Raw genomic sequence first — 25,236 nt, forward strand, 5'->3', positions numbered from 1 at the left:
TGTTTTGCAGCAGAAAGCACGTCTCTGGTGCATTGTGCTCACCCTACTGGAAAGCGTTGCTTAGAATCATAGAATCACAGAGTGGTTTGGGTGGGAAGGGACCTTAAAGCCCACCCAGTGCCACCCCCTGCCCTGGGCAGGGACACCTCCCACCACAGCAGGTTGCTCCAAGCCCCCTCCAACCTGGCCTTGAACCCCTCCAGGGATGGGGCAGCCACAGCTTCTCTGGGCAACCTGGGCCAGGCTCTCACCACCCTCACAGCAAAGGATTTCTTCCCCACATCTCATCTCCATCTCCCCTCTTTCAGTGTGAAACCCTTCCCCCTCCTCCTGTGGCTCCCCTCCCTGATCAGGAGTCCCTCCCTGTCTCTCCTGTAGGCCCCCTTTAGGTATTGGAAGGCCGCTGTAAGGTCTCCCTGGAGCCTTCTCTTCTCCAGGCTGAACCCCCCAACTGCTTAACGTTAATGGCACTGAAGGCACAGTTCCCGTCCTCAGATTAGCATGATATTCTCTCAGTCATCTCGTGAGCATCTAAGGCCAGAACAGGTTCTTTGCAACCATATGTTTAGGGCTAAATCCTGCTTTTGTACATGTGTGTAGAATTTCCAGTAGAAAAAGCAACATGCAGTACGCGTATGGTATTTTTCCTGAGTTGTAATAAGCGTTGATCAGGTAAATAGCCGATACACCACTACTGGGAAGTTCTGATGCCTTTCCGAAGGCACTTCATGTAGAACTCCTGTCTTTCCTGGTACGTATCAACATTACATCCTTGAGTCAACATCTGATCGTTGCTTTGTATATTCAGCGTAACACATTTGGTATTTGGTACTCCGGAACTGCGTTTAGAGAGTGTTATTTTATCCTGATTTTATTGCTTACAGCAGCAAGAGGTTAAAATCATAATCTAAAAAAGGCAATCTAGACTCTGTCGTGCAAGCCTTTATCTGTATGCCTAATGTCAAAATCATAAAAATTCCTCTTATTTGCTCAATAAAACAGTAAAGAAAAATAAAAAAAGCTTTAGGACCTAATGTTGAAGAAATTGCTTCAGCGCAACTACAAATATTTTACAGGGAAATTAATATCAATCTTGCAAGGACTCGTGCGTGCCTAAATTACCCTGCTGTCTCCATGGGGTCATTTGCCATGTGTAAAGTTAAATATATGTGAAAGTAAAAATCTGATCTTGGCAGAATTAGGCCAGTAGCATATTTTGATATATCTTTGTTTTGCAACTAAAGTGCAGAGTCATTCTGACTTTAACCTGCCTCAGGCGCGGTCGCTGGCTGGTCAGAGGTACTCTGCTGGGTATGAGACAAACCCAACTCAAAATCTGAAGGGGAGAGCAAAATAGAACGTTGTTTGAAATTCCTTGTTTGTTTGGATCTCGTTTCATCGGTTCAGCAAAGTTTGGGAGCTGGTGATCTGAGATTATGACTTTTCTCCTGAGTTTTATGGAAATACTTGTTGTTTAGCACAGTTTGTGCCCACGTTATTCCTTGCCTGCTTATCCTGTGGAAATACAGCACATTCACCCGGCTTGCTCCGTTGTTGCTGATATTCTATGGTTTTACGTTTTCTCAGGATCGCAAAATCACAGAATGGTCGGGGTTGGAAGGGACCTCTGGAGATCATCTCCTCCAACCCCCTGCCAGAGCAGGTCCACCCAGAGCAGGTTGCACAGGAACGTGTCCAGGCGGGTTTGAATGTCTCCAGAGAAGGAGACTCCACCACCTCCCTGGGCAGCCTGTTCCAGGGCTCTGCCACCCTCACAGGAAAGAAGTTCCTCCTCATGTTTAGGTGGAACTTCTTATGTTCCAGTTTGTGCCCATTTCCTCTTGTCCTGTCCCTGGGCACCACTGAAAAAAGACTGGCCCCATCCCCCTGACACCCACCCTTGAAGTATTTATAGGCGATGGGTTATGCATTGGATTTGATTAAATATCTGACATGTTTTCATAAGTGATGTGTCCGAGTGGACAGATGGTGGCCTTTGCCGAGCAACATACCTGCCTTTGCGTGTGATGTATTTAATCTTCGCCAGCAATATTATCTCTATGCTTTCCGTGGTACCCAGATGCACAGCTTGGAAGGAACATAAACCATCTCCGCTCGGGATAAACCAGCTGCTGGTTGTAGGAGGACAGGTATATCAGGAGGAAACGTGGTTTTTTGGTTGTTAAAAAGATTCCTGAAAGATTTCCATTTGAAAGTGCTGCTGTGGGCAGGGTACACTGAATGAACACACTGAATATACACTGAATATTAGGCTGCTTTGGCACCGCAGCGTCTGTCGTCCTCTTCAATTCAAGCAAAGGCAGCTTTCACCGGGCAATACAAATTGTGATGATTATGGCTCGATGTATAGAGTACAGCAGCAGCCTACGGCTCATTTCAGTCGCTGGTTAATCTTGTATGTGGTTTCTGACATCATTTGGAAGAGGAGGAGAGGTTCCAGTGGGCAGGTTGGTTCCAGTGTGGGAAGATGATGGAGTTGTGTGGGGCAAGTACGGAAGCAGTGGGAAACCAGCTCAGCCGGGCGAGGGCACAGGCGTTAGTGCCAGCTGATCTAGCCCAAAGTACTCGCCTAAGATAGGCAAGGTAGTTCACTCTTTTCTATGATTGTATCCTAATCTCAGTATTTTGACACGTTCCTGGTTGTTTTGGCAGCTTTCCCACCGTAAAATATGGTTTGCTAATGTACACAAAATCTGTTTTGTATCTATTTGTTTTGTCTTGAATTCATTAGGAAATACGTGTTTTTTCAAGTGAGTTTTCCTTTGTAGCTGGGAGTTCCAGTTTTGCTGTCGGTTCTGTATATACGCTGTGTGTTTTACACGCGTATATATTAGGTAGTAGCAAAGCATGCAGTTCTCCAAAATAAATGTGTGTTTCTCTTCGTGCAGTTCAAACATACAGCTGCTGTTCAGATGGGAGCGCTCTAAAAACACTATGGAAAGGCTGAATTTGACGCTAAATAATCCAATCCTAGCAGGGAAAGCTACTTTAGTTCACACGTAAATGTTTAAGGCTATTGTTTATACAATCTAAATAAAAAGCCAAGGAAGTCTGAGGGTGTAAGACCTTTGTCTTGCAAAGCACTTGCATGCTTTTTAACAATATGTGTGTGTTTATTAACGTTGAAACGAACGAGATCATTCAGCTGCTGCTGTTTCAGCTTAAAGGATGCGCTGGCTTGGCTGGAGCACCGAGCGCTTGAGAGAGCCCTTGCTTTGCAGCACTTGTCACACAAACAGGTCCCTGCTTTCTGCTCTTGTCCTTCAATTTTCGTCTACACACAGACATAAAGAAAAGAAATGTGGTTTTGAGGATTTCCAACTGTATACTCTTACTAAAACTATGGGGATTTTGACTGTGATTCTTAAAATCAGTAGTTTCATACTGAAATAAAGGTATTAAGTAATAGATGAGCATTAAAATATATCTTTTCTTCTAGCCTGAAACTTTTGAGCATCTTTTCATCAAGCACCGGGAAGCGCTGTCATTTGAGCCTCTTCTTCTGGAACCAGAAATAGTGCTGGAAGACATCAGTGTGACTAAAGCGTTGAAAAAAGAAGACACGCAAGATTTTTTAGTGATTGATTCCATGTTTACAAAAATTCAAGACTCCGAACGTGACTCTGCTTGCTCTAGCAGCCATTTCAACAGCAGCAGCTTCTCCGAGAGCTCCCGTGATGACCAAATCAGCAGAGAAATGACAAGGCAGTCTGATATTAAATATGCTACGCTTATCAGTAACTCCAGATCAAGTGGGCTTTACGAACAGAAACTGAATCTACAAAGTTTGTTTGATAGCTGCTTCCCAGCTGAGGATCCCTTAGTTACAGGCGCCTTCTCGAGCAGCTCTTGGAAGGTGGGAAACGGGGCGTTCCTCGTATTACCCGATCCACCTGGGAAGACTCTTTCCCTTTCCCTTATTTCTTCAGAGGGATTCTCAGAGCCTTCAGATCAGGATGACGCTTTCACAGACGGGGACAGTCCTGAGCGGAGCCTGTGTTACCTCGGGATAACATCGTTGGGAAAAAGAGAAAATGACGTTTTTATAACAGAAAGTTCTGGGGTGATGTGTCAGTTGCATACAACCGATCTACTCCAAGAGGTGGGGTTTCTTCAGCGTACGCCCCCTAATTTAAATGCCTTTATCCAAAGTAGCCTTAAGTATAAAGCCATTGTGCCCTACGTGCCGCAGTTTCAGATGACCGCTGCCAAGGTGCAAGAGACCACAGAGAAGAACTCTTAAGTTGTCACACCATAATTTGGTACTCTTAATGTTTGGGGTTTTAGGTGTCGATACATTCCCCTGTTTTTCCCTCTCCTGACTCCTTTCAGGAGCTCTTCTGTCTCCTTTCAGGAGCTCTCCTGTTTTGAAGCTGGGTAACGGGTTCTGTATTTGAGTGCCAGGATTTCAGTAGGAAGAAATTCCATTTATTGACCTAGTTTTCAAACGTGAGGCCTTCTGTCAGAGATTTGATTGCTGCCAAATTACCTATTGTCGGTGCCTGTTGGTGTGTGTCTGAGCGCCCCCGTGAAGAACTGCACTCGGAGTTGGACTTGGTGCCGTAGGTGTCGAGGCAAGAGGATGGGATGTGATCCGGATGCCGCCTCTGCTAATGCTTGGTTGTAGAATCATAGAATGGTTTGGGTTGGAAAGGGCCTTAAAGATCATAGAGTTCCACTGGGCAGGGACACCTCCCACCAGAGCAGGTTGCTCCAAGCCCCATCCAGCCTGGCCTTGAACCCCTCCAGGGACAGGGCAGCCACAGCTTCTCTGGGCAACCTGGGCCAGGCTCTGTGCTGGGCTGTGGTCTGTCCCCAGGGCAGAGCCCTCCACGGCTTTGTAAGCCCTCTGTAGCCACAGCTGGCTACCACGAACCTACACGGCCACCACATCACAGCACCTTCCAGTGGGGACAAGAGACTCTTCCTCCAGCTGGGGAGAGGGGGAGGAGTCGGGGCTTTTGCAAGGCCTTGCTGTGGAGATTCCCAAATGCTCCCCAAGGGCTGGGAAGGATTTGAACAACGCCCCCCCCTAAACGAGCAGAGCTGCTTTTTTGTGCATTTGCTAAATTGTCCCTTCACAGTCCCAATGTGGCTTTTCCCAGCTTATTGTTGTGAAACACGACCGTGTTTCGCAGGGGGGCGAGCGCAGCGCGTCTGTTGGCACTGCAGACCCCCGCGCACCTTTCTGGAGTGAAGCGTCTCTTCTCTTCAAACACATCAGCAAAGTGGGTGTCGAAAGAGCTCGTTCTTGTTTTAGGGTTTGCTTGGGGACCCCAAGGGCAAGACAGAAAGGAGCGACCTAATACGTGGATTGAAATACGTACGTGTGATGTTTTTGGGGGGGGGGGCTCAAATGTGTCACTTCAGTGAGAATTATTTGGGACACTGAGTGCTACGGACCGAGTCAACCTGGATGCAGCGCAGCCCCTGGATGCTCGGAAAGGCTGCCAGGTTACAGTGCATCTGTGTCCACTTGGAGCGGTGGTAAATGAATGTACGGTACAAATACCAAATATATTTGTTAGGCTTTTTTTTTTCTCCAAAATCCTGATGCATTTATTGCATTTATCTGGGATAATCTGAGCCTGTGAGTACACAGATGGTGCGGGTGGAAAAGCAGTCAGAAGGTGGTGAGAGGGAGGCCCTGACCGATGGCAATGGCCAATGTAGCTGCTCTTCTGGGGTCTCTTTTTATATAAAAAGTAAATAGAAGGTATTCATCAGTAGCATCAAAGAGCTGTAAGAGAAACTGTGAGGTCGGAGATGTGCGGAGCAGGGTATGAAGCGCTCCCTGCAGGAGTGATGGTTCCAGTAGCTAAAGATGTATGTTACTGCAAAAAGAGGAAGAGAACCTAAATTCTGGTGGCCTGGGTAGAATGATGTACTTGGAAGTAAAACCTCCACATTTTTGTTGTTGGAAGTGAGATTCTAGTACAAATGGTACTGATGTTAAACTCACACCTCTTCCAAAGCCCTTTCCTAAGAGCCCCCAGTAGAAAAGGCAGTAATTTCATCCAAGGATCCTGTATTTTTGTTACTTGGTGAGCGCAGCCATCTCTGCGGGCTTGGAGAAGTCGATTTGCCTTCACGAGCCCAGCTCCACTCGCTGAAAAACCTCAGATGGGAGGAAAATTACATCTTACATCTCAACCATATTTTCTGGGATAAGCAGGTAAAGAAAACCACACTTATTTGCAAGCCAAATGTAGTTTTTTCTACTTCATAGTTAGTAAATATTTTTCTATACGTGCCTTTTCAAAGAACTATTTTGAGGAGCTGAGAAAGATGAATATATTGTGTATTCCAAACCTAAATTTATGTAAAACTTGGACAGGCAATTAAAAACAGAAGGGCAAAACCCAGCAATGATAGTAGATGGTAGGAGAGGTGTGGAAAAAATATGTTCTAGATGAGAAATCCTACAGAGCAAAAGGGACCAAAGCGAGTATTTATCTGCACTTTGAATTTAAGACAAGCTTTACCAGAAAAAAAACCCCGCCACTTTTTTCTCAAACCAGCTGCTAACCTGGCTCTTGCTGGGTCTCTCTGTTTCTGGATGTTGAATATGACACAAATCTAATGTACTTGTTTCAAAAATACTGTGTATGGTGGGAGGAATTAAAACTTGTTTTGTGTAAGTGTCCAAAATTCCTCGTCACTTGAAAATGGGATTGAAGGCTGCAGGGACAGACCTGAAGTCTTGAAAACGTTCCTGTGGAACTCCAGGAGTAAAGCTGTGATTAACGCCCCGGTGGATGCTAAACTTAGAATTCATCTGAAAAAGAGAAATTCACGGCTGCCAGCGCATGAGCCTGGCGTGACACAATCTCCAGGTCCCGAGAGTGCCCCGGGAACAGAGGCGGGTGATGGATTCTGCCTCTCCTGATGGTGTGTCCACTAGGTCCAACATCTCCTGAATGCTGAAGATGCGGGGAGGCTGGTGGAGGTGCCTGCCCCACCAGTCCGCCCAGCCAACGCCACGGGGATCCCCTGAATTTGGGGTGGAAGAGCTGGATTCCTGCACATCAGCCTCCTCCGTGTTACCCTGGGCCGCAGAGGAAATGCGACCGGCCGAGATGTGGTTTTGTGACACCTGCCATAGTATAACCGTGTCACCTTCTCTTCGGAGTACAGACTCCCCTCCCGGTGCCCCCACAGCAGACCCAAGGGAAGGGGCAGCGCGGTTCTCTGTAGGCTGGAATAATAAACGCCTGAGGTTTGGATTTAATTACAGTGTCCAGAAAAATGATTTCGTTGTGTTTGAAGATCATCTTTCTGCAGAAATGAAAATCTCGTATTGATTTTACCGTAGAGAGTCCTCATCCAGTAGCTCTGTAAGGACAGGGGGACCATTAACTGTAGGAACGATTGGCCGAGTGAAGCAGTGAAGGCTTTCCCAGGAACACAGGGAAATTCCGGAGTTATTCGTCTGTCCCCTGTCGTGCAGGACCCTGACGTGCCTCGGCACTGACGGCAGGAGAGCGGTGGCAGCCTGGACTCGCCGTGCTGCCCGCAGCTGTGCTCCAGGGTTGCGGTGTGAAAAAAGAGGTGGAGAAAGGCCTCCCTCCATGGGATTTGGTAGATATCCAGATATCGCCACCTTTGGAGTCCAGCCTGACCTCCTGGGTGCCTCTGCTGTCCCACACGTGGTCTTTTCCTAATGGTCAGAGCGAGTGGTTCTCCCTAGAAACACAAATCGATAGGGTATTTATAAAAATCCCTGCTGTGAATAAGAAATACTGCAAATGCTGGCTGATCTCTTCAGCTTCAGCAAAAAGAAAAGCTGTGAAGTACGGTTACCGTGGAACCGAGCCATTTAACGCCTGAATGTCCGTGTGCCTTTTCTGAAGCAGCTCCACACCACGTCTCCGACCCCCGAGTTTCTGACGGAGCAGGTAAACCCAGCTCCCCACCCACAGCGAGGCGCAGGACACTGCTGTTTGAGTTCAGCCAACAAATACTCCCCAAAACCGGCTCTCGGGCCAGCATTTTCATCCGTATGGAATGGACGTTCAACCCCGTTCCTCCCCTTTCCTCGCTCTCGTATAAAGCTAAAATCTCCATGTCCTGAATCCTCCGTCTGCTGCCGTCTGCCTCTGCCCTGGTCTGGGGTTACGGCCTCGGCTCCAGCCGCTCCCACGGGCAGGATCTCTCACAGGAGAGCTGGAAATGAAAAGCTGGGCTCAGTTACCACACTCTTTTCTGTGTTTTATTCTGTGTTTACAGCGGTCTCCTCCTTCCCCAGGGCAGCCGATACACCAGCTTTACGCAGGAGCAAGATCTCCTTTGCTTACTCCTGGTGAAACAGCGATGGGCAGGTACCGTGCTGGGCAAAGGCACTTGCTAAGGTAATTCTGGAGGGTTGTTTTCCCCGTGGAAATCATAGAATCACAGAGTGGTTTGGGTTGGAAGGAACCTTGAAGATCATCCAGTTCCAACCCCCTGCCCTGGGCAGGGACACCTCCCACCAGAGCAGGTTGCTCCAAGCCCCCTCCAACCTGGCCTTGAACCCCTCCAGGGATGGGGCAGCCACAGCTTCTCTGGGCAACCTGGGCCAGGCTCTCACCACCCTCACAGCAAAGAAGTTCTTCCCCACATCTCATCTCCATCTCCCCTCTTTCAGTGTCAAACCCTTCCCCCTCCTCCTAGGGCTCCCCTCCCTCATCCAGAGTCCCTCCCCAGCTTTCCTGGAGCCCCTTGAGGGACTGGAAGGGGCTCCAAGGTCTCCCCGGAGCTGGGTGCCCAGGGACACAGCCATTCCGCCCAGCGAAGGGCTGAGGGAGAGGTTCACACTCGGGAATTCTGCACTCAGAGCCGTCTGAAGCAGGATGGAGCCGGGAGCCCACACTTGGTCTCTTTCCTGGGCTCTGGACCTGCCTTGGTGAGAGACCCGGGAATTCCCTACCAAGAAAGAGGGAGAAAGCCGGGACCAGGCTCAGGCCGTGATCTGCATCCGAGGAAGAGGGTTGCTGGGGGCAAAGTAGGTTTCAGCTGGTGGCCTTCATTGTTATCCGTGTCTGACACGGTCCCCTCCAGCCAGGGCCACTCCTGAGCACGGCATGGGGAGGGAAACGCTGCAGAAACACATTTCGGAGCATCCCGAGGGCGCGGTGCCACCATCAACCCAGGCCCGGCTGCGGGAGCGACCCCGCACGGTGTCCGTTTGCTTCTGATAGTGAAACTGTTGATGCTTCCCCGTAAATACACCTCTGCCTTTGCTACAAATAATTCAGGGCCAATTCCCAGTAAATTCCATCCTTTTGCAGAGATTTTAATTTATTTGGCCATGGCTCCACACGCACCGGGAAAGGCCTCTTCAGTTTAAACTGGAGAAGCAACTCGGAGGAACCATGCGCAGCTTCTGACGTATGTAATTAGCCCTAATATTAAGCTCTTGCAAATTAATTTTGAAAAGCATTCAGGACTATAGCTCATTTTTCGAAGACAATTAATCCAATGTGTCGTGATTCCTTTAACACGTCGCTTGCAGCTACAGTTAAATGCCTTTTTTTTTTTTTTTTTTTTTTTTTAATTTAAACTGCAAATGTTGTTTGAAGCAGCAAGAGTTTCCCCGTTCCGTTGGGGTGTAGGTTGTTGCTCTGTCTTTGAGCCGTGGATCCGCGCAATCAGCCTTGGCCTTCAAAGTCAGCAGCAAAACGGGGTTTGGGGGGGTTTTCTTCTCCCCGCGCGCAAACTGCCGACGGATTCCTTTCCCGTGCCTGGCTTTTACTTCTGGAGCGTTTACGGTAATTACTTCCCGCTGATGAGCGTGTAACGCGAAACACGCACTCTACAACGGTGTCAGAGTAATTCTGTAATTAATTTTGTGAATAAACTGTTTGTGGCTGGTGTCGAATAGGTGTTTGCCAGCCCTTGCCTGGTGCGGGAGCCAACAGCCCGGGAGAGCCCCCTCCTGCCCCCCCCCCCCCCGGGACTCCTGAACTCCATCAGAGGTGGGGTTTTGAAATTGGGAAAAATCTTTAGAGTTTCTATTTGCAGTTTATTGGAAGCTGGAAGAGCCCGGAGTTGCTGTGTAACACGTGGCGTTGCCATCGGCTGGCTCCTGAACTGTGACATACGGTTGCCCTGCAGCGTCCCACGCCGTGCAGCCAGACGTGGGGCAGAGCTCAGCGGATTTGGGGGGGTAGGTGTCCCCCCCCTCGCGCTGGGATGGAGGATCTGAAGGGTCTTTTCCAACCTCAATGATTCCGTGGTTCTGTCACCTGGCTCCTTGGTCCGTCTGTGTCCGTGCTCACAGGCGCAGGACTGATGCAAAGAGTGTATTTGCTTGTCCTTGTCCCTGCCCATGTCCCTCCGTCGTTAGTGCGGCTGCCACCACACGTGTCACCTGCTCGATGTCTGCTCTGCGTTTTGGCGCTTCCCGCCCTGCGTCCAGTGAAACCTTCTCCTGTGAGGAGATGCTGCAGGGGTTATCCTGAGCCAGCGGACAAAGGCATGGCCGTGAGCAGCCCCTGCCCCGCCGACACAGAGTTCAGGCCCATTCAGGACAGAAATGCCAACGTGAGGCCCTTGGGCGCCCTGAAAAGCCACCCAGAACCACAGGAGCCAGGTTGTCCCCATCTCCCCTTCCCTGAGGAGCAATGGTGTGGGGCTATGGGGGGGAAGGAGACCCGTGTCCCCACCCCGAGTGAACTCTACAAGCCCCTGGGTGTTTCTTTGCCCTCTCCGCTCGCCCACCCTGAGCAGCGAAGTCCTGCTTTATGAATGGGTCTACCCCCCAGGAACTGTCTCGTCCCTGTGGGCACCACAGAGCTGGGGGGGGCACCTCTCTGCCCCAGGAGGAGTGGAGGTGATCAGTGGATCACTTATTTCTGAAGATGTAAGGAAAAGTCCTGCGACAGAAGCTGGATTTGCAGCTGGACGCTGGAGGGGAAGAGGAACCGATGGAGGCAGCAACGGAGACATTGAAAGGTGGGGATTTTTTCCTAAGAAACATGTAGCTGGTTTGTCACTGGCTGGGGGTCTTTTTGCCTTTAAATAAACACAGAAGAGGTAAAATCACCTCTTGGGGTATGTCTATTAAGGCCACTGTCTCCCTGGCACCTCCATGGGAAAGGACTCGAACCCACAGCTCCTTCCCTCCTCTCCAGTGCGCGGGAGCCGGCTCTGAGCTCGGGAAGCAGTGGATGGACAGGGAGCAGGAGGCAGGAGACAGGACACGCTCCTTTTCTGTGTCCCCCTGTAAAAAAAACCCCAAACAAACCCCCAAACACTACGTGTGCTGGGGCAGGAGTGTTAATTTTTGGAGATTTTGGCGGTTGCCTAATAGTACAGTGTGCTGCACTTCTGCTGTTTTTATAGTTATCTGAATATTTTTGAGTTGTAATATTCTATATAATACAGTTATGTTTATTATCCCGCTCTATTCTAGTTCTACTGCGGTAAATTCCTGCCGTCACTAACAGAAATTATCCCGACGGACAAGCGTGGGGAGATGGTGACACGACGGGGTCTGGTCAGAGCACGAGGGCTGCGGCGGCTGCGGGGCATTTCCAGGGATAATAAGCGCGATCTCGGGAAAGTGCACTGTCTTCTTCCTTCCTGCGAAGGTTTATATCGGAAGCTCAGCAGGTGACATCTGGGGACGCGGGTAGTCACTGGCCACAGGCAGGTTTCCATCCCCTGGCAAGTTTGGGAAATTACCCTGCGGGCACCAGCTGGGGCTGAGCTGCCGGGTGCGAATGGCTATTTCTGTGCCTCCTCCCCGCACAGAATTTGTGCTTCATTTCCTCGATTCCTCTTTGCTGGAACCTGGTTTGGCCAAGGCTGCACCTCACCCTCGCCAACCCATGACACACACACCACCGGTCTGTGCAAGAGGAGCCGGTGGCCAGGAGATGGCGACGTCAAGTAGAGAAGAATGTCCCCCGCCCGCCTGACGCCGCTCCCTGTCGCGGCCGAAGCCCCGCTGTCGCCCACTTGCTCTCTGTTCCTTGTGTCGCCGCCGGCCAGGGGCAGAGAAACGCCCCCACCTCCTCGCCGAGCATCCCTGGAGCTCTCTGGGACATCAGCCCTGCCTTTCTCACTGCCACCGGTGAGGTCTGTCCCGTCTGGTTAAATCTCAGCGTGTGACTCAGTGTTTTACGGTAATAACGCCAAACTACTTTTCTGTAATAAAATCACCAGCCTCATAGGACACTCACAGGACGCTCCTGCCCCCCAAATCTGTGCAGGGCAGGAGAGACCCCATTTATCTCTGCTTTGAGCAACCTGGCCTGGTGGGAGGTGTCCCTGCCCAGGGCAGGGGGTTGGAACTCGATGATCTTTAAGGTCCCTTCCAACCCAAACCATTCTATGGCTTTATGAAGAGCTCAGCAGTGCCCTTGTACGACCTGGTCTCCCATCCCGAGGATGGAGGAGTGTCTGATGCACCGAGACGGGAAGGAGAAACAACAGGAACCTCGTGGAGTTCAACCAAGAAAAATGCAAAGTCCCGCACTGGGGAGGAACCGTCCCTCAGCACAAGCACCAGTACAGGATGGGTGCCAACCGGCTGGAAAGCAGCTCTGCAGGAAGAACCTGGGGGACACCAAGTTGACCACGTGCTCCTGGGTCAAGGAAGTCCCCCAGCACCCTGGGCTGCGATCAGGAGGTGATTTAAAAATAGAGAAGTGAGCAACACACGCTTCCAACAGTTACCCAGCCTGCGATTCTGCTGTGGATACTCCAGTTTATGCGTTCCCTCATGCAGAAAAAGGAATTAAAATGCAGGTTTGTGGTGTGAATTTCTGTCGGAGGAAGGATCCCATTCCTCCGGTCTTCCTTCTGCTGGGAAAGCAACGGGAATGAATTTTGTCAAGGCTGGAATGAAATCCGCAGGCACTGGTGCGCGCACAGATTTTTTCTGACGCGCGACAATAAACCGCTGAGATTTGAGCGCTTGACCCGGTGGCCAGATGCTGCCGTTGACGAAGGCGCGGTGGCAGCACGGTGGCTCTCACAAAGGAGCGCCGCGCTGCTGGCACCCAGCCCCGCGAGGACCAAAAGGACCAGCAAAAACCATTTCCTTTCAAGAAGAGCCAAACTGGAAACAGGCAGCACCCCTCGTGGACGGAAAACCGCTTGGTTTTGGCAGGTGTCATTCTGTTCGCTAATTATCCTAAACAAAAGAAGAGCGAATTGTCTGTGTGAGGCTCTAATTAATTACTACCCATCAGGAGCTTCTTACGCAAGAGCTGTCATCAGCAAAGCGGGGAAAGGCACTGAGAAACTCTCACTAGGAGATCTGAAAATCAGTCTTGATGGCTTATGAAATAATGCGGCGTCCCGCTGGTAGGGAATGAATGGAAAAACAAATGATGAAGAGAGAGGGAGGAAAGGAGATCCTGGGGGGGCTTTTCATGTTGATGAAAAGCCTGGGACAGTGAGGTCTCTGGGCTGCGTGGGGCCTGTGTACGATAAAGGTCACGGCGGTGCACACTTCTGTTTGCATTTCAGCTGTAATTAGAGTGTCTTGTCTGGCCTCTCTTACCACCAGCGACGCACAGCACCTCTCTGCATAGTCCTACACGGGCCCTTTCTGAATGCAAATGAAGCTCATTTCCCATCCCTGGAAATGACTTTTAAAACACCCACTTATGTCTTTAAACCCGAGCACCGCATTAATGACAGATAACAAAGGGGAAACTTTTTGGTGCTACTTTTACAAAGCTGCTTCTCTCAGCAGAGAAACCCGTTTCAATATTGAAAACCAACAGATTGTCAGCAGTGTGGTTTTGGGAGGAAGAAGGGATGCGATGGGAAAGCCAAGGAGCAGACTCACTGTTAATTCTCCCAAATCAAGGCTGGGAGACTTACAGGCAGGCGGGCAGGAGACACAGCACAGGCTGGAAAGAAACACTCCGAGACTTTATCTCAAGCTTCAAACGATGATTAAAGATCTGGGCCAGAAGATCCTGGCAGTGAAATAATTATTTAGTCTTCTGCCTGCCTTAGCGTCAAAAGCGAGTTGCTGTTTTGCTCGAACAGCTTGCCGTCCCTCTGCTTTCGGTTGCCTGGCCGTGAAAACACCAGCTGAAGAGCTGGTGCAGCCGTGGTTCCACTCTCCTCCGCTCTGGGACCATGATAGAGCCCCGCTGGGGGGGGCTCAGAAAGGTCCCTTCCAAAAATAGCTGTTGAATTAGGAGCCCTGTCCTCATCACTCTGCGGTGACGAACATCCGATTTCCTATCTGGGGTTTAATTGTAAACCACTTGGAGCCATCCAGCTGAAGCTCCTGCCTTGCTGCATTAACAAGGTTAGAACTGCACTAGCTTTTGCAGAGGCCTGAATTCAGTGTCTCTGAAGGCAATATTTCAACGCAAGCGCCCCTTTGTGACACCTTCACGGTGCTGCCCAGAACCATTAAGCAGTGACACCGACCAGAAGCACCAGCCAGGCCAGCGTCAGCATCCGAGGCAAACGAGAAGGGCCAAAAGCCAGCAGGAAAGGAGCTCTTCACAGCCCGCCCGGCTGAAATAGGCAAAGGAAGGAAAAACTCTGCTTTGATGAGGATTTGGAAGCACAGATTTTTTTCCCCCCATGTTCTAAGCTGACCACAGACCTTCTGCATCCGTTTCTAAAACCCTCCATCCTGCTTCCTCCATCACCCACAGACATAAACCAGCTGGCCCCGTACAAGTCTTGAGGGAGCTGGGGGTGTTCAGCCTGGAGAAAAGGAGGCTGAGGGGAGACCTTCTCGCTCTCTCCAACTCCCTGAAAGGAGGGTGTAGCCAGGGGGGGTCGGTCTCTTCTCCCAAGGAACAGGCGATGGGACAAGAGGAAATGGCCTCAAGTTGCGCCGGGGGAGGTTTAGGATGGATATGGGAAAAATTTTCTTCCCCGGAAGGGTTGTGAAGCCTTGGCAGAGGCTGCCCAGGGCAGTGGTGGAGTCACCATCCCTGGAGGGATTTCAAAGCCGGGCAGACGTGGTGCTGAGGGACATGGGTCAGTGGGGGTTTGGGCAGCGCTGGGTCGATGGTTGGACTCCATGATCTGAAAGGTCCCTTCCAACCCAGACAATTCTAGGATTCTGTGTCAGCAAAACAAATAATGAGAATTGAGTTTAATATTATACACCACTCGGATCACAACCTGAAGATTGTCTTGCTGGCCCTTAAAGTATGGCTGACATTCAGTGCTCTAAACAGCTGCTTTTTATTTTATCTTGTTTTCTCCTAACTTCTTTTTGTTGGATCAGTTACCATCAGGCTAAAACACAGAAGGTTTTCTTGTTTTAAAAATTTGCTCTGTTTTGTTGTAGGCAAAATGTAGCGCGTGAAAGTCAGTGGGACTTTTCTTACCAATTTGACATTCTTTTTCACACTCCAAAAAAATCACAGGGTTACAATCTAAAGTCTAAATGGCTACTGCTGCTTTGGTGTGTTTTTAGAGAGCTGATGTTAATTAGATAAGCCTAGTAAATTAACTGATTGGTAAAATGGGTTATGTTAGTGGAGTTGTACCCTGACCAAATTAGACACATCTTTTTGGACATGATTTTCTAAATCTAATGAAAAACCTAGATGCGAACAAGAAAGCTGAATAAGACCTTACCTTTGTGAGCCTCCTTACACGGAGAAAAATCGCCTCCCGGTGGCTTTACCAGATTAACCCCACAGATTGTGTCTCCTGTAGCCAGTGTCACCGACAGAGCAGGAGCACTTGGTCAGGCTTGCCCCGAGTGCTCTGTGCCCTGTGTGCGACATACAGTGACCTGGGAGAAGAAAACAGAAGGTTGGCTCAAGTCCTCGAAAGACCATGATTGATGTCATCAGTTGAGATTAACAACTGGGATAAAGGGACAGGAAGCTTGGGAGCGCTAACAGGGGACATGTTCGTCCTGCTGCTGAATTTATCTCAGGAAAAACACTGCAACGTACAAATCTAATTGTTGCTCTTAACAGGCCATTTGGAGCCATCCGTTCTTCAGGAGCAACATTCTCAAAACACATCGAGAGCTGAGGAAAGAAGCGTGAAGCAGTAGGAACCTGTCACCCAGATGCCTTCCAAGACAAAGTGTCACAGGCCAGTTTGCAGGCACCTGTCTAGACTCACACTTGCCAGTCTAGACCAGAAAAAGGAGCCCAAAGCCTGGGAAAGAAGCACCCGTTTCATTCCGTGCAGCAGTGTGAAAGATGGGATGAGACTGCTGGACGTGCCTTGTGCTTACGGTAGAGAGTGACCCCGATGTGGCTCTTGTCATTTTTCCTGGTAGCAAGAGAGAACAAATCACTTTTCAAGGCATGTGTGAAAAGTGAGGGCTCTATTTCAGCTCAGCCCTGGGCCCTCAGCCCCCACCTGGGCTGTGCTGGAGGAGCTCTTGGTGTCATTGCACATGTCCATGGCCATCATAGAATCACAGAATGGTTTGAGTTGGAAGGGATCTTTAGATCATTCAGTCCCACCCCCTGCCCTGGGCAGGGACACCTCCCACCAGACCAGGTTGCTCCAAGCCCCCTCCAACCTGGCCTTGAACCCCTCCAGGGATGGGGCAGCCACAGCTTCTCTGGGCAACCTGGGCCAGGCTCTCACCACCCTCACAGCAAAGAAGTTCTGCCCCACATCTCATCTCCATCTCCCCTCTTTCAGTGTCAAACCCTTCCCCCTCCTCCTATGGCTCTCCTCCCTGATCCAGAGTCCCTCCCCAGCTTTCCTGGAGCCCCTTGAGGGACTGGAAGGGGCTCCAAGGTCTCCCCAGAGCCTTCTCTTCTCCAGGCTGAAGAAGCCCAGCTCCCTCAGCCTGATCCCAGTCTGTGGACTGGCTTCATCTCATGCTTGTCTCATTGCTGTGGACCTGTCCAGCAGTCACTGGGATGTGTCTCTCCCAGTTACTGTCATGGGACCTGATCCAGCCAGAGCATCACTGCCCCCAGAACCTCAGGACAGAGGCTTGGAAATCTGCCTGGAGGAATGGTGAGGTAGTGAGGTCCATGTTAGAACAAAACAGGCATTAAATTTCATAAAATGCAATAGCTGGGGCTTTTTTTAGATCACTTAAAATGATTTCTTCTAAGCAGCCATAAGGAAATGGTATGCAGAATAGATTAATTGGATGAACATATATCCATTTTGGGTTAGTGATTTGCAAACATCCTGCCAGAAGAACCACTGTGTGAATGGAGTCATGGAATAACGGAGGTGGGAAGGGACCTCTGGAGATCATCTAGTCCAACCCCCCCGCTCAAAGCAGGGCTAGACAGGCTGGGCTGCCCCGGGCTGTGTCTGGTTGGGTTTTGGTAGTTGAACATGTTTAACGTGTTAATTTGCAAAATAATTATTTTCCTCTATGGAGAATGAGAAGAGAAAGGCCCATGGAGAGAATGGGTTGAAACTTCATTGAAATTAGTAGTTGTAACTATCTGTTGAGGATAAATGATCTTAAACCTGTGTTTTGTACTGGTGTTGAGCCCTTAATTTTCGTTTCAAAGTAAACCTATTTTCCTATTCCCTGTAAAATATTAATTTTTAATTAAATTAAGTGGCTGGATTACTGACACCTTATGAAATCAAACATTTCCCAACAGATGAAGAACGCTTTAATGTCAGTGCTTAATTTCTTGTATCTGTCACATGTATTACTTGGGATCAGATCAGTTTATTAAATGGAACTTTAGCCGGTTCCTTCATAAAATACGAGGACCTTCCAGCCTGAGCTGTTATGCAAGACATGAGCCGAAAAATATTGTTAGAGGCTTTTTTTTTTCCACAGAATTTCATCAACATCTAACCAACAGACCAGCCCTCCCTCCTACACTTTTATAAACTGGGCTGGATGCATTGACGCTTGGGTTTTCGGCTGCCAGCCGGCGAGTCCCCGCTGCGAGGACTGGGATTACTCACCAGCAGGTTTCTCTGTAAGTGTCAGCTGTGACCCCGACCACCACTTGCCACTTTGAACCCTCTCAGGGATGCAGAGGTTCATAAAAGGCTCGGTCGTATGAATCAGCTGCGGGTCTGACAGCCTTGTCAATTAATACTGAGCGGCTGAGGGGGAGGAAGAGGAGTGAGGAGCATGATCAGTACACAAGGAAGCAGGCTGGGGAGAAGCTGCAGCCCACTAGCTGAGGGACAGAAGCTTCTTCCTTTCTTAATATTTTGCCTGAAAAACAGTCATGTCCTGTCCTCCCAGCTAAAACCCCGTCCCTTAGGGGCAGGGGTTGAGGTGGTCCCTTTTGGGGCCGGTATGAAAGATGTCGAACCCTGAACTGCATCCATGGGAACATCCAGTTTTTCCAAATAAGGGCACAAAATAATTCACCTTCCTGCTGATATTTTTTTCTGCTGTTACCTCTATTTTGCAGGGCATCCAGCATCTGTGATGATGCCCCAGGGCTAAGAATTCCCCTGATTCCCAGCCTAGGGCCCAGTCTATAAGGAAAAAGGGGAGTCTGAGCCGTCTCAGCCTCACATCCCAGGAGGTGCTGTAGTGTCACTTCTGCACTGAAATGCTGTTTGTCTTTAACCCAAACATTCTGCTTTTTAAACTCACTTCAGAAGGAGAAATCGTCCATGGATATCCTCATCGGCTTTGGACTATGACAAAACCTTTCGTGCCGCTGCCGCTTCCCATCTCCTGACATCCCGACTGCTGGAAGCTGCACCCACACGCTGCTTTGTAAATGAGAAATTCCGGTGGTTCCGTACCATCCTCGGCTTTGCTTCGGGGCTGCAGAGAAGTAGGCTGTGTTTAAAAAACTACACTGCATTTTAGAAGATTTTAAAATCAATAAAATGAGCCTCAGTGGTTTAGTAAGCTACCGCCCTTTTCACAGGGAAAGCCAGATGATCTTTTCTAGGGAAGCTGGTCTGCTGGGCGGTGGGGCTGCCTGGATTGCTATATTTATCTGTTTACATGCATGGTTTGGGAATCAATCGCGCTCCCATAAGCAGTGAGAGAGAAAAGACTTATTAACAGCCTCCCAAATGAACTTTTGAAGGGCTCGGAAGCGCATCCTTCTCAGCACAGCAAGCTGTTTCGTGCCTTTCTCACAAATAGGTTTCTAATAATACTACGAGGAAGCTAAGCAGGGATGGAGCGCCTGCCCTGCACCTTGTCCCTCTTTGCTCAGCTAGTGAAAGGAAAAGCGACAATTATCCTTCTTCTGGTATCAAACGTGGAGGGTAAATTTCATTGCCGGACCAGGGCAGCACAGACAGCATCTGTTATACCCCACTTAATTCCCCTCTATTTGATATCTATATAAGCTTCTGCAACTATTTCAGCTGCAGCAAAGGACAGAGACGGGAGCACAAACACTCATTAATTCTGCCCAATGAATTAATTCATTGATCTCTTACAGTACCGAGGGTATACATTTCCTTCCTCCATTTCCATACTGCCCTATTAATTTCCTAACACTCTGCAGCCTCCCATCAATTTTCACCTGAATTCCTTTTTCTGGTACCCAGGCCTTTATGGGAGAGGAGAGGAGATGACAAAGCCATTTGAACTGAGGGCACAGAGGAAAGAAGACAATTGTGGGGGGAGGTACTGGCCATGCCCGGAAACCTCCTCCTGACCCTCTCTGAAAAAAATGGATTTTGGATGGTGGGGGAGGGAACAAACCAAGAAAAAACCCAGAAAATTGCACAAAATACCTGCTTCTCAGTGGAAGTTCTGGGGCGGCGCTGCTGGTTGGAGGAGCAGTGGGGGGCATAGGAACCTCAGGAACCAAGAGACCTTTCTGACATGGATGTCCTTCACAGTGCCACACCAACCAGGTATCCAGCAAAGAGGAGACCGGGGAGGGATGTAATTTCACCTTAGAGACAGCAAATTTTTGCCTTTTCTCTTGGCAGTGGAGTAAGGGCTGTGTTCCCCTTCGCTTCCCCTTATTTTTAGCATCACTACTATCAGCCGTCCTCATTCAAAACACATTTGCTTTTACTCCCTCTCTATTTTAATAGGAAACATATCTTCTTTTTACTGTTTTGACAGTACCTCGCTGAAGCCATTTATTCTATTCTGTACAAGCTCTCCTACCACATTTATCGCCAAAGTATCTGAGTGCATTAAGCAAAATGACTAACATCTGCCAAGTTATTTTTTTTCTCTTGGTCTCCTCAGGAAAAAAAAACACCAGGAAGCAACAGTGTTCTACTTTGGTGAGAGGGACTTTTATCCCATCCTCTTACACATATACATTGCTCTGTTTTTTTCACAGTAGAGAAAGCAAAGCCCAAGAAACATACACTTCAATAATTGGTGACACATTTATTAATGATGTTTACTTCTTAGAATCATAGAATTGTCCAGGTTGGAAGGGACCTTTAAGATCATCTAGTCCAACCATCAACCTAACTGATAAAAAAACCCCATCACTAAACCATGTCCCCCAGCACTATGTCAACCCGTCTTTTGAATCCCTCCAGGGATGGTGCCTCAACCTCTTGGTTCATTCCATATCCTCAGATTTGATCCTGAGACAGTTCTACATTCTGGTGACAAAGCCGTACTGTCCCTCCAGCAACTGGCAGTAGGGAAGGCATCAGCAATTCTCTTCATCCTCCTGGGGAGCCTTTTGGCTAGGGTGGGCTTGCAGCACAGAGGATAAGGAAGGTGAGAACCCTGCACTTGATTTTGTTTTATGGGGAACTAGAGTCCAGGGTGGTTACTGGTGCTGCCGAGGTGATGTTCTGCAATGTCCTGGTCCTCGCTGGAATTTCTGAAGTGCTGTGAACTTCCTTCCCAGCTGCATCATACTCCTGTACCTCAACCACGAGGTGACAAAGGCACGAATAATTGCAACCAAGTTGTACACCAGGATGGGACAGGAATGGTAAGAAGTCACCGAGAGATGATGAAAAGCATTACTCAGACCAGTGAGAGCTCGGTGTCAATGCTGTATCCAAAACTACTCCCCAGTGACTGCCTGAAGCGACCACTTGCGCATCATCTCCACACTGTTGGCATTTCAGTGTTTCAGATGTCTGGCCACTGACTGGGATGGGACCTTGTAAGTGAAAGGTCCAGCAGTGGAGGGACATGGTCTCCCTGCTGTGAAATAGATTGTCCCCCTTCAGAAAGTGTTCAGCGCCTCGTAGTGTATTACCCTGCCAGTTCCTGTAAGGAAGGCAGTGGGTCAAAAGTTTAGGCATGAAGTGACTCCAGAGAATGAGAACAGATGCCTCCCTCCTACCTACCGGGAGGAGGAGACCAACTCATCACCGCAGTAAAACTGTTTCATCCCTGTGCCTTGGCTTGAATTTGTGCTGAGCTGTGACTACCAGCTTCGGAGAGATGGACTTGGAGGTGGCCTTTGGCAGCTTCCCTGGGAGCTCCCACAGGAACGAGGAGGTTTGACCGTGAAGAGATAACCTGAGGTGCCACAAGTGGGAATCTTCAGGACTTGCCTGACTACTGCGTGTTTGAGAGTTAAATAGAGGTCTGTGGGGAAGGACAATGGCATCGATGGTACAGCATTGGTCGGTGTAAGTCCACAAGGCTGGCAGGGTATCAGTCAGATTTATGAGTATTAAGTCCTTTAGGAGGTTTACAGCTTCTTGAAAATGAAAAATTTGTGCTCATGAATGGTATTTGGTAAATATCAGCACAGCAGTGTAAGAACAGGAAGCTTTGCAGCTTTCAGTATTCAGCTCTGGTGCGGAGTACGAGCGCTCGGAGTCGGTGGAATATCTTAATGCCAGGGACGACTTCTTGGAGTCGACTTGGCAGACTCAGCGGAGGAAGATAAGAATAACACAGCCTGCGATACCATCGCAGCATGAGCTCAAAGGAGTTTCTTAATTTCATCCTCCCTCTATCAGCCTCTGCTATCAGTATTCAAGTTCCCAACAGGACGTCAGAGAGCAGTGAAGAGAAGAGGATCATTTGAGCCTGCTGCTGTAAGTGAAGATGTGGCGGTAACAACCAGGCCCTCCTCCCATCAGGGTGAAGCACTGCTGTCTATTAGGCTTTGGAACTTCGTCAGCGTTTGTGAATCGTCGACTGAATCAGGATTACTGATACTTCTTGTTGCCAGGCAGTTAAAAGATAGGATGTGCTGCCTGGAGGCTGTGGGGGACTAAGAGCAAGATCTCAATTTTCCCAGCCTTGTAGTCTAGAAGATAAGGGTTTCTTTTAGCCGTTTTGAGAATTTTGTGTCCTGCCATAACTTATGTATGTTCAGTGCTTACAGTGAAGAAACAACTCTCCTAAACTCTCCGTACCCAACAATCGAGGATTTACCTGAACCTAAACCGCAGAGATTAAAGCCAGAATCTAGGGAAAGGTGGCTGAACCTAACCTCGCTGTAAGTTTCACCTTCCTGCACATCAGACCCTCGATCAGGTTTCTTACACGACCCTCCGGCAGCACACGGGCTGGAGGGGGGAGAAATCATCTTGCCTCTTGCTCACTGCTCCTGCGCGCTATCGAAATGCTACAAATGCAGCCCAAATTTTGTAAAAGGTATTGGCGTGTTTTGAAGGGCATAGAAAAAAATCATAAAAACATCTGAAGAGGGAAGAAAATGCCATGTATAATGAATTTGAAGAGTTCGATCTACTTGGCCTATCAAAAAGTGGATTAAGCAGTGACTTGATTAGCCTGTAAAAACGCTGTAAGTTTTGGGGTTAGCAGGGGAGGGTGTAAGAACCACTGTTTGAAAGCTGAAGTCAGACAAGTTCAAATCGGAGCGTCAAGTACGTATTTTGTTGTTGTCACTGAACAACCAGAGGAGCAGGCTGTTGAGTGGTGACTTCTCCGTCACCTATCTTCTGACCCAGGCCGGGTGACTTTGGGAGATAAGAGCTAGTCAAGTACACACCACCGAGCAGGAGGAAACTGGTGGAATGTAACGGCCTATGAAGTACAGAAGGCCAGACTAGAGCTAGTCCTGGTCTAGCTCCTCTTTTGGAGGCAACTGGGACCTGTGTGCCTTATTCTTTCCCAAAAGCACATCCTTCACGTGACAAAAATGAAGGTGTTCCCTACCTAAGGGTGAGGCTTAGGGCAGGGCAGTACTGGTGTGGATCGGTACGTGTCCATCCGTGCTGGGCAGTGCATGTGGCCATAAGCCACTCCAGCACTTGGGGCCACCCTGACCAGGGCCTGCAGAGCCTGGCAGCTCCCTCTCGAGCAGGGCTCCTGCATCTGCTGCCACACAGGCCACTTTGGCCACTGGAGAGCTGGGATGGCACCAAGTGGCCTTCCTCTGCAGGAACCAGAAGTGGTCATGGAGGCAAGAGCCCAGCCAGATGCTCTGCAAGGGGATGGCTCCTGTTTCTGCCAAAACTCAGCTGAAGTCCCCATTGCCCCAGCCTCTGGCGACTTGTTTTTGTGTGAGACAACATAGTCCAGCTCTTGCGACCAAACATAAGCACCCTCAGTTCAACATCTGACCACCACATCGGGAAGAGTTGTCCGATATAGTGGTGCAAACCTTCCTTTTAGGGGACTTCAGACTTGACAGGCTCCTAAATGCCTATTAGTGGCATTTTATTGACATTTTCTCTGTCAGTATCACCTCTGGATAAGGCGGTAAGTTATAATGGTGCAAAACACTCCAGAGAAATGCTTTCCTGTTGCTTTTTTCTGGCAGTACAGCATCATGTGCTTCCATCACTCGTGGAAGTTGCCTTTCCCCTGTGCCCTTGTTTGCACCATGAAATAATGAAGGAAATACAGTATATACCCCAAATCATCATTTGAATTACAACTGTTAGCAGTCTTACACTTCTTTTTTACACTACACAGAAATAAATTTGCCCTTATTTTGGGGGGAGGGGAGACTTAAACTTTTGTTGATAATTAGTTCAATATTTTGTTTACGCTAAAAAGCAACTTCTGTATATCACGGAAATCAAGCAGTTATTCACTCTTCGCGTTACCACAACGTAACTGAAGAGCTATACAGACAACCCCTTTTCCTCTTTATGATGATACGGTACAAAACTTCCATTCAATATTGTTCTTTTACTCTGCACTGCATAAAGACCGGTTTATCAAGATCTGGTATGGTCTGTACTGTGGGGCTGTGGGACACTGGGCTATGGGATGGTACTTGAGCAAAGGCTACAGCACAGCAGCCTTCTGTTCGCTTTTCAGAGGCTGTGGTCATTAATCCCTGGAAAAAATCAAGGGCCTGTGTGTCATCCACAAATAGCGAGTTTAACTCTTTAATTCAAAAGGTTTTATAATGAATACATTTGGGTTTTGTATTCTGGATTCTGAGGTTTGGGGAGTTGGAGAAGATTCTTTAAGCCTTTTTAGTGCTGCTCCTCAACCATGAAGACTAGAAACTTCCTCTTTTAAAATGTGAACCAAGTTCTTCACAACTTCACTCCAGAAACTTGGCCTTTGATAAAGACATCAAACACCCAAAGACCTCGCATCGCTGGTAGGATCAAACAGAAGTTCCTACTGTAACGAAACCATGTAAAATGAGTTTTCCTTATCTCCTGCATCATGGGGGTTTGGGGATGGTGTGACCAGCCAGCGGCTTTAGCACACAGAGATGAGACATTTTGATGTTGTTAGCTTTAAGGTAAGAAGCTGGTTGTTTGCCAGCCCGGCCAGGCTGTGCTGGGGTGGCTTTCCATGGGTGTACCGCGGTGTACCTATTAGAGGACGTGTGGTGCCTCTGCCATGGCTGTTCCGGGGTGGCTTTCCATGGGTGGAAAAGCTCTTTGGCTGGAGAGCTGCCTGGCAGAAAAGGACCTGGGGGTGTTGGTTGACTGTCGGCTGAACATGAGCCAGCAGTGTGCCCAGGTGGCCAAAAAGGCCAACAGCATCCTGGCCTGTATCAGGAATAGCGTGGTGAGTAGGACCCGAGAAGTGATTGTCCCCCTGTACTCGGGACTGGTGAGACCCCACCTCGAGTACTGTGTCCAGTTTTGGGCCCCCTACCACAAGAAGGACATTGAGGTGCTGGAGCAGGTCCAGAGAAGGGCAACGAAGCTGGTGAGGGGTCTGGAGAATAAGTCTTACGAGGAGAGGCTGAGGGAGCTGGGGTTGTTCAGTCTGGGGAAGAGGAGACTGAGGGGAGACCTTATCGCTCTCTACAAGTACCTGAAAGGAGGCTGTAGAGAGGCAGGGGTCGGTCTCTTCTCCCAAGTTACAGATGATAGGACAAGGGGCAATGGCTTCAAGTTACGCCAGGGGAGGTTCAGGTTAGATATTAGGAAATATTTCTTTACTGAAAGGGTTGTCAGACATTGGAATGGGCTGCCCAGGAAAGTGGTTGAGGCACCATCCCTGGAGGTATTCAA

General features: G+C 49.0%; 1 protein-coding gene across 1 annotated transcript in view; it reads left to right on the plus strand.

Annotated features, from left to right (window-relative positions):
* The window catches only part of LEPR (leptin receptor), a 38,511-nt gene extending 34,232 nt beyond the window's left edge, over window positions 1-4,279 (plus strand). The window contains 1 exon segment of the mRNA XM_074151410.1: window positions 3,461-4,279. Within this exon segment, the coding sequence (XP_074007511.1) occupies window positions 3,461-4,279 (819 nt within the window).
* The last annotated feature ends 20,957 nt before the right edge of the window (window positions 4,280-25,236 follow it).

The sequence above is a fragment of the Numenius arquata genome, chromosome 8, assembly GCF_964106895.1.
Source record: "Numenius arquata chromosome 8, bNumArq3.hap1.1, whole genome shotgun sequence".
Lineage (NCBI taxonomy): Eukaryota > Metazoa > Chordata > Aves > Charadriiformes > Scolopacidae > Numenius > Numenius arquata.